Source organism: Anguilla anguilla, chromosome 12 (genome assembly GCF_013347855.1).
Source record: "Anguilla anguilla isolate fAngAng1 chromosome 12, fAngAng1.pri, whole genome shotgun sequence".
Classification (NCBI taxonomy): Eukaryota; Metazoa; Chordata; class Actinopteri; order Anguilliformes; family Anguillidae; genus Anguilla; species Anguilla anguilla.
Window position 1 is genome coordinate 41,367,609 of NC_049212.1, and position 24,418 is coordinate 41,392,026.

At 39.9% G+C, this 24,418-nt stretch overlaps 2 protein-coding genes across 3 annotated transcripts; both read left to right on the forward strand.

The window, feature by feature from the left end:
- The first annotated feature begins 5,219 nt into the window (after positions 1-5,219).
- On the forward strand, positions 5,220-7,489 carry LOC118210095 (olfactory receptor 52J3-like). Its single transcript, XM_035385966.1, has one exon. The coding sequence runs from the start codon at positions 5,592-5,594 to the stop codon at positions 6,519-6,521; it is 930 nt and encodes a 309-aa protein (XP_035241857.1). The 5' UTR covers positions 5,220-5,591; the 3' UTR covers positions 6,522-7,489.
- A 14,407-nt stretch (positions 7,490-21,896) lies between these two features.
- On the forward strand, positions 21,897-24,239 carry LOC118210275 (olfactory receptor 2G3-like). 2 transcript variants are annotated; one of them, XM_035386308.1, is made up of 2 exons: positions 21,897-23,157; positions 23,818-24,239. In XM_035386308.1, exons 1-2 carry the CDS (start codon positions 22,240-22,242, stop codon positions 23,827-23,829), a joined length of 930 nt encoding a protein of 309 aa, XP_035242199.1. In that variant the 5' UTR covers positions 21,897-22,239; the 3' UTR covers positions 23,830-24,239. The 2 variants fall into 2 exon arrangements, with proteins under 2 accessions (XP_035242199.1, XP_035242200.1); XM_035386309.1 differs by having other exon boundaries at positions 21,897-23,151; positions 23,812-24,239.
- Positions 24,240-24,418: the final 179 nt, after the last annotated feature.

Below are 24,418 nucleotides of genomic sequence, written 5' to 3' on the forward strand. Positions count from 1 at the left end.
TTCATGGTTAAAAAGCGCAATCCTTCGCTAGGTTTTCCAAGCGCAGATAAATGGTTAGACGCGCACCTTCCGCCTGGATGTTAAACACGTTTGAATTAGAAAATATTTCACAAATGAGGAAAAAATATTCCAGTCACATTTGGTAGCTACAGATGTCAACAAAAAAAAAAAAACAATATGCAATATCATAATCACAGCAGCATAAAAGTGAATATATCCGAGTACGTATCAAATAGATCCCTTATTATATCCTACTATGACCTCATCATTAAATAGCCTATATCATCTATAAGAAAACCCAAATCAATGTTAAATTAAATGAATAAAAATTAAATAGATCAGAAAATGTAAATACATCCAGTGATGAAACGGACGTCGTATATCATACAGGTATCGAACACGTAACTTTTGACTCGTGGTTCCCCGATTTCCACCGGAGCAGAGTGGAGAGCCGCTTCTGGGACGCTTCTGAAACTCAACTCACCCGGTGTCTTGGGTCTCAATAGGGTGCTGATTTTAAGGTGAAAACAAAAACCAGCAGAACCTGTAGCTCTCCAGGACCAGGGTTGGAGACCACTGGTCTAGACTCCAGAGTTTCCGCGATCAGCTCCGGTGGAAATCGAGGGTCAACTCTTGTCCTACGTCTTCCAAGCGCAGATAACGGTTTAGGCGTGCGACTTTGGAGCCTCTGTATTTCATAGTGCTGTATATTATGTCAGAAAAGACGTAATAATGTCAAATGCAATATATCGTATCAATAATAGAGCAAAATCAGTTTGAATGTATCCTATATCCAACAAGTGACCTTTTCGTTGTTAAATGGCCTATGCAAGCCTATATCGTCTGTAAGAAAAATGAATGAACGTGAAAACGAAATGCGACAGAATAAAATGCTTATACTATAAAGAACACCGTATATCATAAAAGTAGAACGCGTATCGAATACATTTTTATTTTAACTCATAGAAATAGGACTGAGTTAGCTGATTAACAAGGGACACATGGACCGAACGAAAAGACGTAGATGACGACTTGTGTGCATTTCCTCCGGTACAGCTCCCCAGCCCGTGCAGCTGTCAGCTGCAGAACTCACCGGACCGCGGCCTCGACCACAAGCAATCGTCCTACCAGCTGTTCAACCACTACCATGGCCCAGGTAGTGCGATTATAGGAGAAGGTTTTAACAAAAACCCAGCTGTATGCATAGTTTCAAGAAAATGTGCATGTTTCTATCTCCGGATATACAAAATAGCTTTGTAAATGACCTAAAATATGCATTTTGATATATTTAGAAATGTACACATCTTGAATAAAGGAAACTTTGAAAAGGGAGTTCATATTTCAATATGTATGACTCTCAAAGCGATATATAGCCTATAACGCGACTGACACGTCTTCAACTGCATGGCAACTTACATTACATTTATTTGGCAGACGCTTTTATCCAAAGCGACGTACAAAAGTGCATTTCATGGTCATAGACAACTGCTAAACACCGGTTCAGTAAGGTACAATACTTATTTTGTACAGCTGTTTCTAGCCAAGAACACAGTTTAGTTCACACAGTGAACATTATTCAGACCTAACCTCTGCAAAGCCAACTAGGCCGAGAACATGAACACTATCCTGGTCTAACATCTGCAAAGCCAAACTAGGCAGAAGAATAAGCTACAGTATTAGGACGAATACAATTTACCAAGAAGTGCAGGGATGGGGCAACATGTAACAAGTGATAGGAAAAAGGGTTTTTTTTTTTTTTTTTTTTTTTTTTTTAATATATACAGCGTGGTGGTGGTTATTCTAGGTATAGTCTGAAGAGATGAGTCTTCAGGCCACGGCGGAAGATGGATAGTGAGGGGGAGGTTCGGAGAGGGACGGGGAGTTCATTCCACCACTGGGGAGCTAGGGTGGAGAAGCTCTGTGATCCCTTTGGGCGGGTGGGGGGGGGTTGCAAGACACCCTGCTGCCGCAGAGCGGAGTGGTCGAGCAGGCACATAGGATTGAGTCATGTCCTGCAAGTAGATGGGGGCTGTCCTGTTGGCGGCAGTGTAGGCAAGGGTCAGGGCTTTGAATCGGATCCTGGCAGCGACCGGTAGCCAGTGAAGTGATCGCAGCAAAGGAGTGACGTGGGAGAATTTGGGGAGGTTGTAGATGAGTCGGGCAGCAGCATTCTGAATCATCTGTAGTGGCTGTATGGCACAAGCTGGCAGGTTTGCAAGGAGAGAGTTGCAGTAATCAAGGCGAGAGGTCACCGTAGCCTGGACGAGCAGCTGGGTGGAGTGCGTCGTCAGGTATGGTCGAATCCTCCTGATGTTGTATAGGAGGAATCTGCAGGACTGTGATGTTGCCTTGATGTGCTCCTTGAGGTCCAGTTGGTCATCCAGGACCACCCCCAAGCTCTTGGCAGAGTGAGAGGCAGTCACTGTGGTGCCATCAACCGTGATTGAGAGTTCACGAAGCAAGGAGGCCTTGTACGGGAAGAAGAGCAGCTCAGTTTTGTTGAGGTTGAGTTTCAGATGGTGGCTGGCCATCCAGGTGGAGATGTCAGCCAGGCAGGAAGAGATCTTATCATTGATCTGTGTGGCCGAGGGGGGGAAAGAAAAGAAGAGTTGTGTGTCATCTGCATAACAATGATAGGAAAAACCATGTGAATTAATGACTGAACCAAGAGATCTGGTGTATAAGGAGAACAGCAGAGGACTCAGTACAGATCCCTGCGGCACTCCCGTAACAAGTGGATGAGAGGCAGAGGCAGACCCCTTCCAGGTGACATGGTAGGTCCTATCTGCAAGATAGGAAGCGAACCAAGACAGGGCAGTCCCGGCAATTCCCATCCCAGCCAAGGTGGAGAGGAGTATTTTATGGTTGACCGTGTCAAAAGCTGCAGACAGGTCAAGAAGGATCAGGACAGAGGAAAGGCGTGAGGCTCTTGCAGTGGCAAGTGCCTCCGTCACAGCTAGGAGCGCAGTCTCTGTTGAGTGCCCGGATCGGAAGCCAGACTGGTGAGGGTCTAGCAGGTTGTTCTGATGGAGAAAAGAGGTTAATTGTTTAAGAACTGCTCGTTCAAGGGTTTTGGACAGAAAGGGTAGAAGCGATACGGGTCGATAATTTGTTACATCGGAGGGGTCTAAGGTGGGTTTTTTGAGTAGTGGGGTAACACGAGCCATCTTAAAAACAGAGGGAACATGACCAGAGGAGAGAGAGGAGTTAACAATGGAAGACAGATAGGGAAGGAGCTCGCTGGAGATGGATTGGAGAACTTCAGATGGGATGGGGTCAAGTGGACAGGTGGTTGCGCGATGAGAGGTGATGAGTTGTAATACATCGGAGTCCTCCAGCATTTCAAAGGAGGTCAGTGTGGCTGTGGGTTTGTCCTGGGGGGTTGGGGGGCTCACTGGATGGGTGAAGGAGTTTCGGATTGTAGCCACCTTTCCTTCAAAGGCGGCTAGAAAGTCATCTGCGGAGAGGGAAGAGGGAGGTGGGTGGAGAGCTAGGGTGGAGAAGCTCTGTGATCCCTTTGGGCGGGTGGGAGGGGTTACAAGGCGCCCTGCTGCCGCAGAGCGGAGTGGTCGCGCAAGCACATAGAATCAGAGCCATGTCCTGCAAGTAGATGGGGGCTGTCCTGTTGGCAGCAGTGTAGGCAAGGGTCAGGGCCTTGAATCGAATCCTGGCAGTGACTGATAGCCAGTGGAGTGATCGCAGCAGAGGAGTGACGTGGGAGGATTTGGGGAGGTTGTAGATGAGTCGGGCTAGCATGATACATTTTCTTTTAGGCTACCATCCGTTCATGCAGATGTACCTATAAAATGTATCCCTTAATATATACTGGGACGTTAGCTTTAAATATATAATCTATAAGAAAAACGAAACCAATTTTAAATGAAATATATAAAAATTTAATTCATAAGAAAATAAATTCATGTGATGTGGTCTGCGTTTATAAGTGCGTTGCTACGCGCATGGCCAGACCATACAAGAGGGCAGCGTCCTGTGTATTCTTTTTAGCATAGCCGCCTAGCTTACTACAGTGAATGTTTAAGCCTGCAACAGTTTGCATCTAAGTGGCTACTGCAGGTTAGTCTAGTTATAGCACTGCATAGATTGCTGATAATGTTATTGCTATGTATAGATTCAAATTAATATTCACTCTAGTGTGTTTCTTTTGCACCTCTACGCCGTGAACCAATGCACTTGTTGTACGTCGCTCTGGATAAGAGCGTCTGCTAAATGCCTGTAATGTAATGTAATGTAATGTAATATGCCTTTTAAATATAGCTATATTGCATTCAGAATTTATATTCATCAGTTAACATCATTGTCTGCTAAAGTAGGCTAGATAAGCTTTCTGTATGTGAATATTACTACACTTTCAAATGATCACTTTGTTTATAATGTATGTATACACCCCTTCCTTTTTAGCAACCACATCCTGAACTCATACACTCAAATCACACCCTCAAATATAATAACAACGCCGAATTGTGCTCATGTTGTTTTGTTTTGTATGTCATTAAAATATAAACTGGATGTATGGACTGTGTGTATTCTTACCAATACCCCGCTGTGACAGCAAGAGATAGGCTACTGAACCGGTGCAGGACAGCCTAAACGGGCACAGCAAGTAACCCTACAGCCTTTTCTAATTGGGTCACTGTAAACTGTATGCCAAACAGTAAATAAAAAGTCCCCCTCCCAAAATGTGTGTCCACGACCACCCAGAGAGCAGTCTAGAACCGGGGCTACTGCAATGCACCACATGCATATTTCTTCATAAGAGAAATTTTTAAGGCGTCAGGTGTGAAAATATATGCGTTATACAAAACACTTTTCATGCATGCAGAGTACACGCATACTGTTCTTTAGGGCTTTGTGCAGTTGTGTATCTACAGTTGTCAGACCCCCTGTGTCTGCTTTTTAAGTCAATATTTTAATGTTTTCTTATGCTGTGCTTTGTATGTGTTCTAAGTCCCTGTTTTAATGTAATGTTCTGCGCTGGTTACAATGTGAATTTCCCTTTAGAGGATTAATAATCTATATCAACATCATCATCACATTTAACTCTTGCCAGTGTTATATTTCTATTTCTCTCTCTCAGGACTTCAGCTCATTAAGCAGATTCGGTGAGGACGGTGATTAGCTGGCAAATCTCAAAGGTCGTTTACACAATCCTGATAAAAAGCCCGATATGGTGGGTACAGACATTAAATGTTTCTGCGTATTTGCTTTCTCTATACAGTTAGGAACCAAACGAAGTCTTCAGCAGTTTGGCTTGAACAGCGGGACGTTTTTATATGATTTTTCGAAATATGAAGGTATTTATATAAATTTCAAAAACAGCGGAGGATTTCAGCCTTAAAGTTCGTTGTAATTTATCCAAATGACAACCATTGTGAACACATAATATCCGAGCTTCGTGATTTCGGAATAGGAAGCCCACAAGCCTATGGAGCCTATCAACAAGCAGTCTGCTTATTGCTGATCGCCTGTATTTGTCCTGTTTGCGATGCAGGAGAAATTATCCCCGGAAAAGCCGATGCAAGAATATCTCCGAAACTCTCCGGCGTTTTTCACACATCTGCTATAAAAGTACCATGGGGAATTCAACTGAAATACTGTTTGTTCTACAAGGACTGAATGAGACAGTGTTAAGCAAACACACATACTTTATCCTCATTCTTCTTGTTTACCTTTTTACTCTTGTGGCGAACCTGACTTTGATTGTGACAATTATTTCGGAGAAAACCCTCCATGAGCCCATGCTTGTATTTCTGTGTAATTTGTGTGTAAACGGTATACTGGGCGCCTCTATATTTTATCCTAAAATATTGGTGGACCTTTTATATGACTTGAGTGTTACTTCGTATGAAGTTTGTTTGGGTCAAATATTTTTATTATATAGCTATACAAACTGCGAATTTACCACGTTAGCAATGATGGCTTATGACAGGTATATCGCGATATGCAAGCCGCTCAATTACCACTCCATCATAACGCCTCAGAAAGTGATGCAATTACTATTATTTACCTGGGTTTTATCGATCTGTGAATCTGTTGTTGTGGTCGGCCTGGTAGCCAGACTGCCCCTCTGTGGATTCAACATCGAAAAGATTTACTGCACAGCCTGGGCCGTGGTAAAGCTGTCGTGTGTGGACACCACTATCAATAACATATTCGGGTACATTTTCATAGTTTTTAACGTTTCACTAGCAGTGCTGGTCGTGATATCCTATATTTATATAGTCAGAGCATGTGTGCGATCGCCTAAAGAACGGAGTAAATTCATGCAGACGTGTTTGCCCCATTTAATCGCACTGTCCAACTTCTTCATCGCAGTAAGTTTTGATCTCATGTACGCGCGCTATGGTCCCACCGACCGTCTGCATGGTCTCCGCAATTTCATGTCCTTGGACTACCTCATTGTTCCACCGATCCTAAATCCACTAGTTTATGGTCTGAGACTGAACCAAATCCGTCATAAAATCTTTAGAATATGCAGCCAGAAAAGACATGCTCTAAAGTGAATGTCTGCACTTTGTTCAACCAGGAAAACCAATATCCCCGCTACGAATGTATTCACAAAAATGACAACAATATAATAAATTCTCTGAACAGAATAACTACAGGATTCTAAGATGCAGCACAGTTTTAGACATTCCCAGGAGTAATATAAGCCTCTCTTATGATCTATTGGCCTTGTTTGGTTTACATTATTTTTTAGTTTCACGCAAAACTTTGTGGGGTATGGGGCTGTGTTGCCTTGTGTATGAAAACGTGGCCCGTATGGTACATTCAGAGCGGGAAAACCCAGACAGATGCAAAATGGAATGGGTCTCTTTTCCGCCCGTGTTGAGACTGCTATTCATATTTAAGAGAGTAAAAAAAGGAGATTACATTTTAAGTTGCAGTGATAAAAATAAAATTCATAATGTTTCTCCGTTTCTCATATATGTACAAAAACATCACCGTATGAATTTATATGTGGAAATAAATATGTAGAACAATGTTTTTAATGAGGTCCGTTATTTAACTTTTTGAATTTTGGACACTTCACGGCCAAATGAGGTAATCAGCGGAAAGTTGTGTTTGAAGATCAGTGGTGAGAAGTGATTGGTGGACACATTATACGGGCGTGCCCGTATAAAGTTCCACCAGCTTCGCTGCTTGGACCCATAATTACTGCAGTAACATACCCGTGACTCCTGGCTGAACAACTGCAGTCAATAAAGAAATGGCATCCAGGAAACATCAGCGGGCTTCAGTGCGACGAAACTTAAATCTGGCTATGCTCAGTGTTTCCCCTTCTTCAAACGATGCGTCATGTTTCCTGGATTTTGTGTCGGCGCCTACTTTATCCGCTTGTTCCCTCCAGTCCCATGCCATTGTTTCGTTAAGGACGCCGTCTCCACCATATTGTTTTTGTCTTGCAATATACGGGTTACCAGGCAAGTGAGGGGGCGGAGTTACTGACGCGATTTCCAACATTGTCCACGCTGTGAAATTTTAAACATGCGCAGGTTTGAACGGTTTTATGCAGGACAAATGCAATTAGGCCCTAGCTGAATACCAAAAGCGGAAAACATGCCAACATCACAATTAAGTGATCAACAAGTAAGGGTGCAAAAACTCTAAAATCATAGCTAGCAGACTGCACTTATTCATTGTTTCTTTTCAAGTCTAATGCGCTAGAGCCAAAACATCAGAAAATGTGTCGCCGTCCAAATACTTACAGCTGAGGCCAAAAGTATACATACACCTAAAGGCATTCAAACTCAATTTTTCACAACTCCACGCATTTCATTTTACATTAAATTTATTTGGCAGATGCTTTTATCCAAAGCGACATACAAAAGTGCATTTCATGGTCATGGACAACTACAAAACACAGGTTCAATAAGATACAATACTCATTTCGTACAGCTATTTGTAGCAAAGAACACGGTTTAGTTCACACAGTGAACACAATTCTGACCTATCCTCTATCAAGCCAACTAGGCAGAAGAACAAGCTACAATATTAATGTATGTTACCATATATTTCCTCTGTTAAGTCAATTACGGTATCTACTTTATTTCCATAAGAACTCATTTCAAAATAATAGCTAAGAGACAGATTTATTTCTGCTTTTATGTATTATGTATATGTATATATATATATATTTGCCCATTCCTGCTGACAGAACTGGTGTAACTCAGTCAGGTTTGTGGGCCTTGGCTCGGACACGCTTTTTCAGTTCAGTCCACAAATTTTCTATGGGATTCAGGTCAGGGCTTTGTGATGGCCACTCCAATACTTTCACTTTGTTGTCTTTAAGCCATTTTGTTACAACTTTTGAAGGTATACTAAGGATCATTTTGAGATCATTATGTGCTTGTTGAAGGCTACTCCAAGCACTTGATTCAAGTTAAGCAGTCTAAAGAAAATGCCACCAAATACTAGCAAACTTCTGATCCACTGAAAATCTGATATAGCGCACAAAAGCTGTTAGTTATTATTGTGAAACTACCTTTTATGGAAATAAATTAGATACCCTTATTGACTTAACACGGGAAATGTATGATAACATGAAACGTGCAGAGTTGTGAAAAACGGAGTTTGAATATCTTTAGGCTAGGTGTATGTAAACTTTTGGCCTCAGCTGTACATATCAAATATATCTTTCAATATAAACTACTGGGGCGTAATCTTTAAATATATAATCTATAAGGAAAACAAAACCAATATATAAAAAATAAAATACATGAGAAAATATATTCACGTGATGCGGGCCACGTTTATAAGTGTATTACAACACGCATGTGCAGACCATACAAGATGGCAGCATCCTGTGTATTCTTTTTAGCATAGCCGCCTAGCTTACTACAGTGAGTGTTTAAGCCTTGTACACTTTGCATCTAAGTGACTACTGCAGAGTAGCATAGTTATAACACTGTATACACAGCTGATAATGTTATTGCTATGTTCAGATTCACAATAAGATGCCTTTTAAATATAGCTATATTGCAGTCATAATTGGGGTGGGGCGACATAGCTCAGGAGGTAAGACCGATTGTCTGGCAGTCGGAGGGTTGCCGGTTCAAACCCCGCCCTGGGCATATCGAAGTGTCCTTGAGCAAGACCCCTAACTGCTCTGGCTAATGAGAGGCATCAATTGTAAAGCGCTTTGGATAAAAGCGCTATATAAATGCAGTCAATTTACCATAATTTATTTTCATCAGTTAACATCCTTGTTATCTACTTAAGTTCATAAGCTTTCTTTATTTTTATGTGTATCTTACTACACTTTCAAACAATCACTTTGTTTATAATGTATGTATACACCACTTCTTTCTTAGCAACCACACCCTGCAAACACACCCTGAATTCACACTCAAATAACACCCTCAAATATAAAAAGAACCCCGGATTGTGCTCATGTTGTTGCCTTTTGTATGTCCTTGAAACAGAAACCGGATGTTCGGACTGTGTATTCTTTCCGATACCCCAATGTAACAACAAGAGATGCTGAACCAGTGTATTTCAATCTAAACGGGTGCAAGGAGTAACCGTACAGCCTTTTATAATTGTGTTACCACAATCTGTATGGGAAACACTCTGCCCTGAATGAAAAAGTCCTCCTCCCAAAAACTGTGGCAATGCAGCAGTATGTATTTTGTCTGTATGCTCAAGAGTCATATCTGTAAGGCAACAGGTACTGAGATGTGGACATATTGTAACCTTTATTTGTATCAGTCATGTGTATTATTTAAATCTTAATTGTCATTTTTGTAACTGGTAATACTGAAATATTTACATTGAACTCTTAAGTCTATACATTTCCATTTATACATATATTGTATTCAGTCTTCATTAAATATTTAAGTTCCCCCTCTTGTGTTCCCCCTGGGACCTTAATTAGGGAACACATCTTGGGATGGTTAGTTTTGGGGAAGGATGATGGTGTTTGTAACATGCTGATGTGCTACTGCTCCTGCCATGTTGGCTACTTCCATTAAATGTTATACCTGACGATACTCACTGTAGCCCAGTTCATTACACCTTCGTCTAGACCGAGACTTGGAGAACAGCCTCTTCCAAATATTCGGGTTACAATATATACGTTATACGAACCACTTTTCATGCATGCAACGTACACACATTATATTTTTAGGAGCGTTGTGCAGTTCTGTAGTTACAGTTGTCAGATCCCCTATGTCTGTCTTTTTAAATCGTTATTTTAATGTTTTCTTAGGCTGTGATTTGTATGTCTTCAAAGTCTCTATTTTAATGTAATGTTCTGACAATGGGAATTTCCCTTTTGAGGATTAATTAACAATATAATCAACATCATCACATTTTGCCAGTGTTATTTCCCCCTTGTTTTCTCTCTCAGGACATCAGTTTATTAGGTAGACTCGGTGATGACGGTGATTGGCTGGAAAATCTCAAAGGGCATTTACACAATCCAGATATAGAGCCCGATACGGTGGGCGCAGACATTAAATGTTTCTGCGTGTTGCTTTCTCTATATAGTTAGAAACCAAATTAACTCTTCGGTCCTTTAGCTTGAACATGAGGACATTTTTATATTATTATTCGAAATATGAAGATGCTTGTTAATTTCAAGGACAGTTGGAGGATTTCAGCCTTATAGATCGTTGTAATTTATTCAAACTACAACCATTGTGAACATGTAATTTCCGAGCTTGATGATTTCGGAATAGGAAGCCTACAAGCGTATGGAGCCTACCAACAAGCAGCCTGCTTATTGCTGATCGCCTGTATTTTTCCTTTTTGCGATGCAGGAGAAATTATCCCCGGAAAAGCCGATGCAAGAATATCTCCGAAACTCTCCGGCGTTTTCCACACATCTGCTATAAAAGAACCATGGAGAATTCAACTGAAATACTGTTTGTTCTACAAGGACTGGATGAGACAGTGTTAAGCAAACACACATACGTCATCCTCTTTATTCTTGTTTACATTTTTACTCTTGTAGCGAACCTGACTTTGATTGTGACGATTATTTTGGAGAAAACGCTCCATGAGCCCATGCTTGTGTTTCTGTGTAATTTGTGTGCAAACGGTATACTGGGCGCCTCTATATTTTATCCTAAAATATTGGTGGACCTTTTATCTGACTTGAGTGTTACTTCGTATAAAGCATGTCTGGGTCAAATTTTTGTATTATACAGCTATACAAACTGCGAATTTACCACGTTAGCAATGATGGCTTATGACAGGTATATCGCGATATGCAAGCCGCTCAATTACCACTCCATCATCACGCCTCAGAAGGTGATGCAATTACTATTATTTACCTGGGTTTTATCAATCTGTGAATCTGTTGGTGTGGTCGGCCTGGCAGCCAGACTGCCCCTCTGTGGATTCAAGATCGAAAGGATTTACTGCACAGCCTGGGCCGTAGTAAAGCTGTCGTGTGTGGACACCACTATCAATAACATATTCGGGTACATTTGCATATGTTTTAACGTTTTACTAACAGGGCTGGTCGTGATATCCTATGTTTATATAGTCAGAGCATGTGTGCGATCGCCTAAAGAACGGAGTAAATTCATGCAGACGTGTTTGCCCCATTTAATCGCACTGTCCAACTTCTTCATCGCACAAGGTTTTGATCTCATGTACACGCGCTATGGTCCCACCGACCGTCTGCATGGTCTCCGCAATTTCATGTCCTTGGACTACCTCATTGTTCCACCGATCCTAAATCCACTAGTTTATGGTCTGAGACTGAACCAAATCCGTCATAAAATCTTTAGAATATGCAGCCAGAAAAGACATGCTCTAAAGTGAATGTCTGTACTTTGTTCAACCAGGAAAACCAATATCCCCGCTACGAATGTATTCACAAAAATAACAACAATATAATAAATTCTCTGAACAGAATAACTACAGGATTCTAAGATGCAGCACAGTTTTAGACATTCCCAGAAGTAATATAAGCCTCTCTTGTGATCTATTGGCCTTGTTTGGTTTACATTATTTTTTAGTTTCACGCAAAACTTTGTGGGGTATGGGGCTGTGTTGCCTTGAGTATGAAAACGTGGCCCGTATGGTACATTCAGAGCGGGAAAACCCAGACAGATGCAAACTGGAATGAGTCTCTTTTCCGCCCGTGTTGAGACTGCTATTCATATTTAAGAGAGTAAAAAAGGTAGATTACATTTTAAGTTGCAGTGATAAAAATAAAACTCATAATGTTTCTCCAAAATTAGTCAGTTTCTTATATATGTACAAAAACATCACCGTATGAATTTATATGTGGAAATAAATATGTAGAACAATGTTTTTAATGAGGTCCGTTATTTAACTTTTTGAATTTTGGACACTTCACGGCCAAATGAGGTAATCAGCGGAATGTTGTGTTTGAAGATCAGTGGTGAGAAGTTATTGGTGGACACATTTATACGGGCGTGCCCAACGTATGGGGATTTGGATTGTTGCCAATAAAAGATGGATGTATCAGACAGTTCAGGGTTCTCTTGGGCTGCCTATGAGGAGCTCTCCCAGTGTGCTCATTGGTCAATAAATGTCACTTATTGAACCTGCCATTGCCATCTCATCCTTGGGGTTCCCAGAAAAAGAAAGGGTAATGGTAAGCATGGGATGTTTCTTCTGTAGCAGTTTATTTTGTTTCATAAAAACTTGTACCTCATGAGTACACCATTTGTGGTTTGCAGTAGATCTAAAAACTAAAATTACTGATTATAAATTATACTGCAAATGATCATTTAAGTCAGAAACATAGAAAATAAACAAGAAACTAAATATATATTATTAAAATAATTTCATTGTCAGTCATTGATTACTTGGAATATTCATGTTCATGCTATATATGAATTATTTCCCCATAGTATCATCTATATAAATAAAATACAAACACTGAATAATTTATAGAATTGGTGTTATTCGAGAAAACTGATATTGAAAAAAGACTGAATTGAGGAATTGGTTAGAAGAGGGGACTGAATTGAGCGAGTAATGGACAGAATTTGAGCGAACTGATACTAAAAGATTTACATTGCACTACATTTATTTGGCAGACAGCTTTATCCAAAGCAATGTACAATGAATGCATGCTGAAGGTCATTGGAACAAAAAAACTAAACACAGGTCCAATAAGGTACAATACTCATTACAGTGTATAACAGTCATCCATAGTGATGAAAAACAAGTCTAGTTCACACAGTAAGCATAGGCTAGGTCAGAAAGTTATGGTAAGTCAAACTGAGACACATGACAGTGAGATACAACATCTAGATTACGCTGTAAATTCAAAATAAGTGCTGGATGGAGATAGAAGTGTAATATGAAGAAGCTAGAGGAACAAGATAGAAGGATTCAAGTGATCAGAGTGATCCTACATTGGGAGTGCCCTGCAGAGTAGTGACAGTTAATCCAGCTACCGTCTGAAGCGGTGTGTCTTCAGACCATGGCGTAAAATGAGTAAGGGCTGAGTGGTTCACAGAGGAATGGGAAGTTCATTCCACCACTTGGGAGCTAGGTTGGTGATAGTCTGTGTTCAGGACGAGCGAGAACTTAAATTGAGTTTTTTAAAACAATTAGGCCTATTGTAACACCAAGGGAAAGCATGTACCTCAGGTGTAATGCAGGTCCCCTCTCCAATTGATAACACAACCAGCCAGAATTACAAAAAGGAACAGCTTTTACCTAACAAGTTTTAATCTTTGGATTTATCGATTTTAAACTAATCCGAAGATTAAAACTTGGGTGTATTCAGAAAGCAGTAATGCAAAACCTTTTGCAGCAGCAGTTTGGTACCAATCCATAGGTCTTTAGATCCTAGAGTACAGAGAGCAATCCAGTATATTGGCTAAATAGAGACATCAGTCTTAAAGATTAGTTGTTCCCGTTGCGAAATTTGCACAAACTAAAACAGCTACACTGCTTCTACAAAAGGAACAGAAAAGAAACATATTACAAATTAATGAAAACATTCTTAAATTAAAGCCGCAAGCAGCATTGGGAGGGGTCCAAGCATTGGCACCATCGCACCCCCTATGGAGCGATTTTAAAATGGCTTTGTCCTCATGATCATATACCTTTACCCAACATATGTACGGAATATCATGATGATTGTATAAAACCTTGATGACTTATGGCCAATTGTGTGCGGAGACGCTGTCGGATGACTGAGTTGTGTCGCCATGGATGTGTCCTGGCCGCGTACCGTAAAGGTCTTTACTATGTTGTAACACTTAGATGGCCCGGTGTGTATGTACAGCTGCAGCGCTTCCATGCCTCAACTAAAAAAGGTGTCACACTAGCGTTGTCACGATACCAAAATTTTGACTTTGATAACGATACCAGGTTTAGTATCACGATACTCAATACTGAAACGCTACAGATTCAATACTCAGTACGTAACGATACTGATCTGACCTTAATAGATCAAAAACATAATGTCCAAAACGGTTGACCTTATTTTCAAATTCACGGTTTATTAAAAACCTTTAAGCTGAAGCCTGTTCAACACATCAATAAGCATAGGCCTATAGTGTTAGAACACTAAACCATAGAAAACTATATTAAATATATTTCAAAAATTAAACAGTTGTAAGATAAATTAACTTTAAACAGGTCTTTCACTTTAAAATATATCTAAAAACTGCATGTTTCAATAACAATACAGCATCTTCCTATAATAAATTATTTACAAATTACAACAGCTATTGCTACTGAAGTGAACTGAATCTAAGCTTGCGCTGTATCAACCACGAAGAATGCACAAGCGCACGTCACCTCACTTGCCAACCTTAGTTGCTACTGCCATCTAGCAAAGATTCTGACAAATTACACTTTTCATCCACTCAATCAGTAATGCGGGAGACACAGTTCCCTGGCTTTTACATTTGACACAAAACTACCGAACGTCGGAAAATTTAAATAGCGAACCGTTCATTTTTATCAAGTACCGAAAAAGTGCAGAAGTTTCGGTATACTGTGCAACAGTACGTCAGACACACATTCCAATCCATTGCTCAGCTTAGCAGAGAATGCACATTTCAGAGCGCCTCAGAGACAGATAGAATAATAACACATAAATACACACTTGACCTCATTTTCGAATTCGAATTTCGCTGCTTGGACCCCTAATAATAATAATCCTAACAGATACAATAGGGTTCCACCAGCTTCGCTGCTTGGACCCCTAATTACTGCAGTAACATACCCGTGACTCCTGGCTGAACAACTGCAGTCAATAAAGAAATGGCATCCAGGAAACATCAGCGGGCTTCAGTGCGACGAAACTTAAATCTGGCTATGCTCAGTGTTTCCCCTTCTTCAAACGATGCGTAATGTTTCCTGGATTTTGTGTCGGCGCCTACTTTATCCACTTGTTCCCTCCAGCCCCATGCCATTGTTTCGTTAAGGACGCCGTCTCCACCATATTGTTTTTGTCTTGCAATATACGGGTTTCCAGGCAAATTAGGGGGCGGAGTTACTGACGCGACTTCCAACATAGTCCACGCTCTGAAATTTTAAACATGCGCAGGTTTGAACGGTTTTATGCAGGACAAATGCAATTAGGCCCTAGCTGAATACCAAAAGCGGAAAACATGCCAACATCACAATTAAGTGATCAACAGCGACATACAAAAGTGCATTTCATGGTCATGGACAACTACAAAACACAGGTTCAATAAGATACAATACTCATTTCGTACAGCTATTTCTAGCAAAGAACATGGTTTAGTTCACACAGTGAACACAATTCTGACCTAACCTCTACCAAGCCAACTAGGCAGAAGAACAAGCTACAATATTAATGTATGTTACCATATATTTCCTCTGTTAAGTCAATTAAGGTATCTACTTTATTTCCATAAGAGCTCATTTCAAAATAATAGCTAAGAGACAGATTTATTTCTGCTTTTAGGTATTATATATATATATATTGTTGCCCATTCCTGCTGACAGAACTGGTGTAACTCAGTCAGGTTTGTGGGCCTTGGCTCGGACACGCTTTTTCAGTCCACAAATTTTCTATGGGATTCAGGTCAGGGCATTGTGATGGCCACTCCAATACTTTCACGTTGTTGTCTTTAAGTCATTTTGTTACAACTTTTGAAGGTATACTAAGGATCATTTTGAGATCATTATGTGCTTGTTGAAGGCTACTCCAAGCGCTTGATTCAAGCTAAGCAGTCTAAAGACAATGCCACCAAATACTAGCAAACTTCTGATCCACTGAAAATCTGATATAGCGCACAAAAGCTGAAATAAATATGTCTCTTAGTTATTATTGTGAAACTACCTTTTATGGAAATAAAGTAGATGTCTTTATTGACTTAACACGGGAAATGTATGATAACATGAAATGTGCAGAGTTGTGAAAAACGGAGTTTGAATATATTTAGGCTAGGTGTATGTAAACGTTTGGCCTCAGCTGTACATATCAAATATATCTTTCAATATAAACTACTGGGCGTAATCTTTAAACATATCATCTATAAGAAAAACAAAACCAATATATAAAAATAAAATACATAAGAAAATATATTCACGTGATGCGGTCCACGTTTATAAGTGTATTACAAGACGGCAGCGTCCTGTGTATTCTTTTTAGCATAGCCGCCTAGCTTACTACAGTGAGTGTTTAAGCCTTGTACACTTTGCATCTAAGTGACTACTGCAGGGTAGCATAGTTATAACACTGTATACATGGCTGATAATATTATTGCTATGTTCAGATTCACAATAAGATGCCTTTTAAAAATAGCTTTATTGCAGTCATTATTTATTTTCATCAGTTAACATCCTTGTTATCTACTTAAGTTGATAAGCTTTCTTTATTTGTATGTGTATCTTACTAGACTTTCAAACAATCACTTTGTTTATAATGTATGTATACACCACTTCTTTCTTAGCAACCACACCCTGCAAACACACCCTGAATTCACACTCAAATAACACCCTCAAATATAAAAAGAACCCCGGATTGTGCTCATGTCGTTGCCTTTTGTATGTCCTTGAAACAGAAACCGGATGTTCGGACTGTGTATTCTTTCCGATACCCCAATGTAACAACAAGAGATGCTGAACCAGTGTATTTCAATCTAAACGGGCGCAGGGAGTAACCGCACAGCCTTTTATAATTGTGTCACCGCAATCTGTATGGGAAACACTCTGCCCTGAATGGAGAAAGTCCCCCTCCCCAAAACTGTGGCAATGCAGCAGATGTATTTTGTCTGTATGCTCAAGAGTCATATCTGTAAGGCAACAGGTACTGAGATGTGGACATATATACGTTATACGAACCACTTTTCATGCATGCAACGTACACACATTATATTCTTAGGGGCGTTGTGCAGTTCTGTAGTTACAGTTTTCAGATCCCGTGTCTGTCTTTTTAAATCGTTATTTTAATGTTTTCTTTGGCTGTGATTTGTATGTCTTCAAAGTCTCTATTTTAATGTAATGTTCTGACAATGGGAATTTCCCTTTTGAGGATTAATTAACAATATAAGCATCATCATCACATTTTGCCAGGGTTATTTTCCCCTTGTTTTCTCTCTCAGGACATCAGCTTATTAGGTAGACTCGGTGATGACGGTGACTGGCTGGAAAATCTCAAAGGGCATTTACACAATCCAGATATAAAGCCCGATACGGTGGGCGCAGACATTAAATGTTTCTGCGTGTTGCTTTCTCTATATAGTTAGAAACCAAATTACGTCTTCGGTCCTTTAGCTTGAACATAAGGACATTTTTATATTATTTTTCGAAATATGAAGATGTTTGTTAATTTCAAGGACAGTTGGAGGATTTCAACCTTATAGATCGTTGTAATTTATTCAAACGACAACCATTGTGAACATTTCATGTCATTTCCGAGCTAGATTATGTCGAAATAGGAAGCCTGCAAGCCTACGTACCAACAAGCAGTCTGCTTATTGCAGACCGTCTGTACTTTTCCTGTTTGCGATTCAGGAGACATTATCACCAGAAAAGCCGATGCAATAACATCGGAAACTCCCCGGCGTTTTTCACACATCTGCTATAAAAGTACGATGGACAATACAACTGAAATACTGTTTGTTCTACAAGGACTGAATGAGACAGTATCAACCAAACGCACATACTTCATCCTCATTCTTCTTGTTTATATTTTTACTCTTGTAGCGAACCTGACTTTGATTGTGACGATTATTTCGGAGAAAACGCTCCATGAGCCCATGCTTGTATTCCTTTGTAACTTGTGTGTAAATGGTATAGTTGGTGCCTCTATATTGTATCCTAAAATATTGGTGGACCTTTTATCCGACTTGAGCGTTATTTCGTATAAAGCGTGCCTGGGTCAAATTTTTGTAGTATACAGCTACATATACTGCGAATATATTACGTTAGCAGTGATGGCTTACGACAGGTTTATTGCGATATGCAAGCCGCTCAATTACCACTCCATCATCACGCCTCAGAAAGTGATGAAATTACTGTTATTTACCTGGCTTACATCCATCTGTGAATCAGTTGTTGTGGTCGGCCTGATAGCCAGACTGCCCCTCTGTGGATTCAACATCGAAAAGATGTACTGCACAGCCTGGTCCGTGGTAAAGCTGTCATGTGTGGACACCTCTATCAACAACATAGTCGGGTCCGTTCTCATTGTTTTTCAAATTTTGCTAGCATTGTACATCGCGATTTCCTATATTTTTATCGTCCGAGCATGTGTGCGATCACCGAAAGAACGGAGTAAATTCATGCAGACCTGTTTGCCCCATTTAATTACACTGTCCAACTTCTTTACCGCGCTGGGTTTTGATCTCATGTACACTCGCTTTGGTCCCACCGACCGTTTGCATGCTCTCCGCAATTTCATGTCCCTGGACTACCTCATTGTTCCACCGCTCCTAAATCCCCTAATTTATGGCCTGCGACTGAACCAGATTCGCCGGAGAATCTTTAGGATTTGCCACCGGAAAACACATGCTCTGAAGTGAATATTTGTACTTTGTCCAGGCAGGAAAAGCAATATCCCCCTACAAATGTTTTCATAAAAATGACTACAGGACAAAAATAATCTCTGAACAGCGACACTAAAGGATTCCAAGATGCAGCACATTTTTAGATCCGAGAATTAATATAAGCCCATCTGGGTACAGTAGCCTTGTTTGGTTTACATTACTTTTTTTTAGTCTGACGCAAAACTTTGTTTGGCATGGGTTATGTTGCCTTGTGCATGTACACGTTGCCCTTATTGTACATTTGGAGCTGGAAAACCCATACAGATGCAAACTGTGTTGACACTGCTATTCATATTCAAGAGAGTAAAAAATGTAGATTGTATTTTAAACTGCAGTGATAAAAATACAATTCATAATGTTCCTGTGTTTCTCTTAGATATTTACAAAAATATCACCATATATATGTTTCATTAATATGGCATTAAATATGTAGAAAAATGTTTTTAATGAGGTCTGTTGTTATTTACCTTTTTGAATGTTGGTGTTCAGTCAGTGTTGGGGAAACAGTCTCTGCTATCATTCTTTTCTCTCTATCTTATGACGCATTGTGCAGACAGACGCAGCCACCTCAAGTTCAGATGAGGTAATCAGCAGAAAGTTTTGTTTGAAGATCAGAGAGGTGAGAAGTTATTGAAGGACACATTCTATGAGCGTGACCAAACTGTGGGGATTCTGATTGTAGCCAATAACAGATGGATGTATCAGACAGTTCAGAGTTCTCTTGGACTGCCTATGAGGAGCTCATTGGTCAATAAATGTCACTTATTGAACCTGCCATTGCCATCTCATCCTTGGGTTTCCCAGAAAGAGAAAGGGTAATGAAAAGCATGTTTGTTTCTTCTATAACAGTTTATTTCATTTCATATAAACTCGTACCTCGGTGAGAAAACCATTTTTGTTTTGCAGTTGTTTCAGAGACTGTTCAAACGAATATAACGCATCATGAATTCTAATGAAAATGATAATTTAACTTTTTTACAGTGAAGTCAGAAACATAGAAAATCATTAAAAATCTAAATATATATTTTAAAACTAATTATATTGCCAGTCATTGATTACTTTCAATATTCATATTCATACTATATATTAATAATTTTCCCATAATAGCTATGAAAATTGAATACAAACACCACATCATTTATGAAATTAGTGTTGTTTGAGAAAACTGATATTGAAAAGAGACTGAATTCAGGAATTGGATATGAAAGGGGACTGAACTGAGTTATGGACAGAATTTATTTGAGCGAATTTGTCAGGTGTGTGGGGGGTTAGGACCCAAACGCAGAGTGAGGGGAAAAAACTCAAAACTCCAAACGATAAGGAACAAAGACTTTACTTAAGAAACAGAACGAACAAATCCGGAACAAAAGGCCTCGCAGGGCAACTCTTAAAAAACACAAAGTAAATTTTCAAAACTCAGGAAACAAAGAAAATCCAAAAATCCAGAAGCACGTAAAAACGTAAGGTGGGCAAGAACACAGGAAGCTACTCTCAGGAGGAAACACGCAGGGCAGAAACACAATCAGAGGCACACACAAACAAACAAGGATCCAGCACCTGAGTCAGGGTGAAGGGAACTTAAATAGACACGACACTGACGAGACACAGAAGGGCACAATGAACAATCAGGCCACAGAGAGGGAAGGGAAAACGAGACAACCCAAAAACAATAATATAATAATTTTAAACAATAATACAATTAAACGGGGTAAAAAGACAGAACTAAAAACTGAAGTGCCGCCACCTGGCGGCCCAAACAGGGAAACACAGACAAACCACAGAACATGACAGAATTTATACTAAAAGATTTAAATAGCATTACATTTATTTGGCAGACAACTTTATCCAAAGATTGGGAGTGCCCTGCAGAGTAGTGACAGTTAGTCCAGGTACAGTCTGAAAAGATGCATCTTCAGAGCATCTTATCTACTTAAGTAGATACTCTTTCTTTATTTGTATGTGTATATTGCTACACCTTCATATAATCACTTCGTTTATAATGTTTGTATATATCCCTATCTTTTTTAGCAACCACACCCTGAAAACACACCCTGAATTCATACACTCAAATCACACCCTCAAATATAATAACAGCCCCGGATTGTGCTCGTGTCGTACTTTTTTGTACGTCGTTAAAATATGAACCGAATGTTCGGACTCTGTGTATTCTTACCGAAACCCCACTGTAACAGCAAGAGATCCTGAACCAGTGTAGTACAACCTAAATGGGCACCGCATGTAACTCTACAGCCTTTTATAATTCTGCATCACTGTAAACTGTATGGCAAACAGTAAATAAAAAATCCCCCGCCCAAAATGTGTGACCACCACCATCACCACCACCCGCCACCCCACCCATTGAGAGCAGTCTAAAACAAGGCCTAATGCAATGCAACAGATGCATATTTTATCTGTATGCTCATAAGAGTCATATTTCTCAGGCGACAGGTACTGAACTGTGGACATATATGCGTTATACAAACCACTTTTCATACATGCAGAGTACATGCATACTGTACTTAAGGGCGTTGAACAGTTACACTAATCTACAGTTGTCAGACCCCCTGTATCTGTTTTTTAAAGACGATATTTTAATGTTTTCTTAAGTTGTGCTTTGTATGTCTTCTAAGTCTCTGTTTTAATGTCATGCTTTGCTCTGGTGACAATGTCAATTTCCCTTTTGAGGATTAATTAACTACATCATCATCATCATCATCACATTTAACTCTTGCCAGCGTTATATTTCTCGTTTTCTCTCTCAGGACTTCAACTCATTAGATAGATTGGAAGAGGACTGCGATTAGCTGTCAAATCTCAAAGGCCATTTACACAATCCAGATATAAAGCCCGATACGGTGGCCATAGACGATCAATGTTTCTGCGCGTTGCTTTCTCCATACAGTTAGAAACCAAACAGAATTTTCAGCGCTTTGGCTTGAACATCAGGACATTTTACATTATTTTTCGAAATATGAAATTATTTATGTTTATTTCGAGAGCGATTGGAGGATTTCATCCTCATAGTTCGTTGTAATTTCATCAACCGACAACCATCGTGAACACGTAATATCCGCTAGGGGATTTCGGAATAGGAAGCCCACAAGCCTATGTGCAGACAAGCAGTCTGTTTATTGCTGACCGTTTGTATTTTTCCTGTTTGCTATGCCGGAGAAATTTTCACCGGAAAAGCCGATGCAAGAGCATCTCGGAACCTCCACGGCGTTTATTATACAGCTGTTATAAAAGTACCATGGGGAATTCAACTGAAATACTGTTTTTTCTACAAGGACTGAGTGACACAGTGTCAAGCAAGCGTACATACTTTATCCTCATTCTTCTTGTTTACCTTTTTACTCTTTTAGCGAACCTGACTTTGATTGTGACAATTATTTTGGAGAAAACTCTCCATGAGCCCATGCTTGTATTCCTGTGTAATTTGTGTGTAAATGGTATACTTGGTGCCTCAATATTATATCCTAAAATATTAGTGGACCTTTTATCTGACTTAAGTGTTACTTCGTATGAAGCTTGTTTGGGTCAAATTGTTGTATTATACAGCTACACAAACTGCGAATATACCACGTTAGCAATGATGGCTTATGACAGGTATATCGCGATATGTAAGCCACTCAATTACCACTCTATCATCACGCCTCAGAAGGTGATGAAATTACTGTTATTTACCTGGCTTTCATCCATCTGTGAATCAGTTGTTGTGGTGGGCCTGATAGCCAGACTGCCCCTCTGTGGATTCAAAATCGAAAAGATTTACTGCACAGCCTGGGCCGTCGTAAAGCTGTCGTGTGTGGACACCTCTATCAACAACATAGTTGGGTACACTTTCATAGTTTTTAACATTTCACTAGCAGTGCTGGTCGTGATTTCCTATGTTTATATCGTCAGAGCATGTGTGCGATCGCCGAAAGAACGGAGTAAATTCATGCAGACCTGTTTGCCCCATTTAATCGCACTGACTAATTTCTTCATCGCATTGGGTTTTGACCTCATGTACACGCGCTATGGTCCCACCGACCGTCTGCAGGCTCTCCGCAATTTCATGTCCCTGGACTACCTCATTGTTCCACCGCTCCTAAATCCCCTAATCTATGGCCTGAGACTGAACCAGATCCGCCGGAAAATCTTTAGAATGTGCAGCCAGAAAACACGTTGTCATGGTCCTGTTTTCCTGTCTGTGTTTCCCCTGTTGGGCCGCCAGATGGCGGCACTTCTGTTTTGTGTCCTGCTCCCCCCCTGTTAATTGTATGATTGTTTCATTGTCTCGTTATCCCATCATTGTTCCCACCTGTCTTATCCCCTCCTTCTGGTTCGATTGTTTTTTGAGTTCACCTGTGTCTTGTTACCCCTGTCTATTTAAGTTCTCTGTTCCCTTGACTCGGGTGCTGGTTCCTTGTGTTTGTTCCCGATATCTGTTGGTTTCAAGCGTATGTACCTGCCTGTGTTTGTTCCCGATATCTGTTGGTTTCAAGCGTATGTACCTGCCTGTGTTTGTTCTGACTTGTGTTTTGTTTGACCTGCCCTTGTCTGCTACCTGCCTGTGTTCTGCCCTGCCCATGTTTGTGAGTTCCTCTTGTTTTCTGTTTTATTTAGATATTTTTTGAGTTTGTGTTTTTGCCCTTCGTGTCCTTTCTGTTCCCTGTTTGTTTGCCTTATTTAGATTTTTTGAGTTTGTGTTTTTGCCCTTCGTGTCCTTTTCTGTTCCGTGTGTTTACCTTTCTGTAAGTAAAGTCTTTGTTAATTTTCTCCCCTTTGAGTTTCGTGTTTTTTCCACTCTGCACCTGGGTCCCAGCACCCGTACCGTCACACACGTGCTCTAAAGTGAATGTTTGTACTTTGTTCAGGTAGGAAAATCAATATCCCCCCTCCAAATGTTTTCATAAAGATGACAACAATAGCCTACAATCTCTGAACAGCAGGATTAAAGGGTTCTAAGATGTAGCACAGATTTAGATGTTCCCGGAAGTAATATGTGGCTGTCTTGTTCTATTGGCCTTGTTTGGTTTACATTATTTTTTAGTTTCACGCAAAAATTTGCGGGGTATGGGCTGTGTTTCCTTGTGTATGAAAACATGGAACTTTAAGTACATTCAGAGCGGAAAAACCCAGACAGATGCTAACTGGAATTAGTCTCTTTTTTTTTTTACACCGTGTTGAGACTGCTATTCATATTCAAGACAGTAAAAAATGTAGATTACATTTTAAATTGCAGTGATACATATAAAATTCATAATGTTCCGGATTTTTTCCAAAATTAGTCAGTCTCTTAGATTAGATTAGAATATCACCTAATATATATATATATATATATATATATATATATATATATATATATATATATATATAATATGGCAACAAATACGTAGAACAATGTTTTTAGTGAGGTCCGTTATTTAAGTTATTGAATTCTGGTG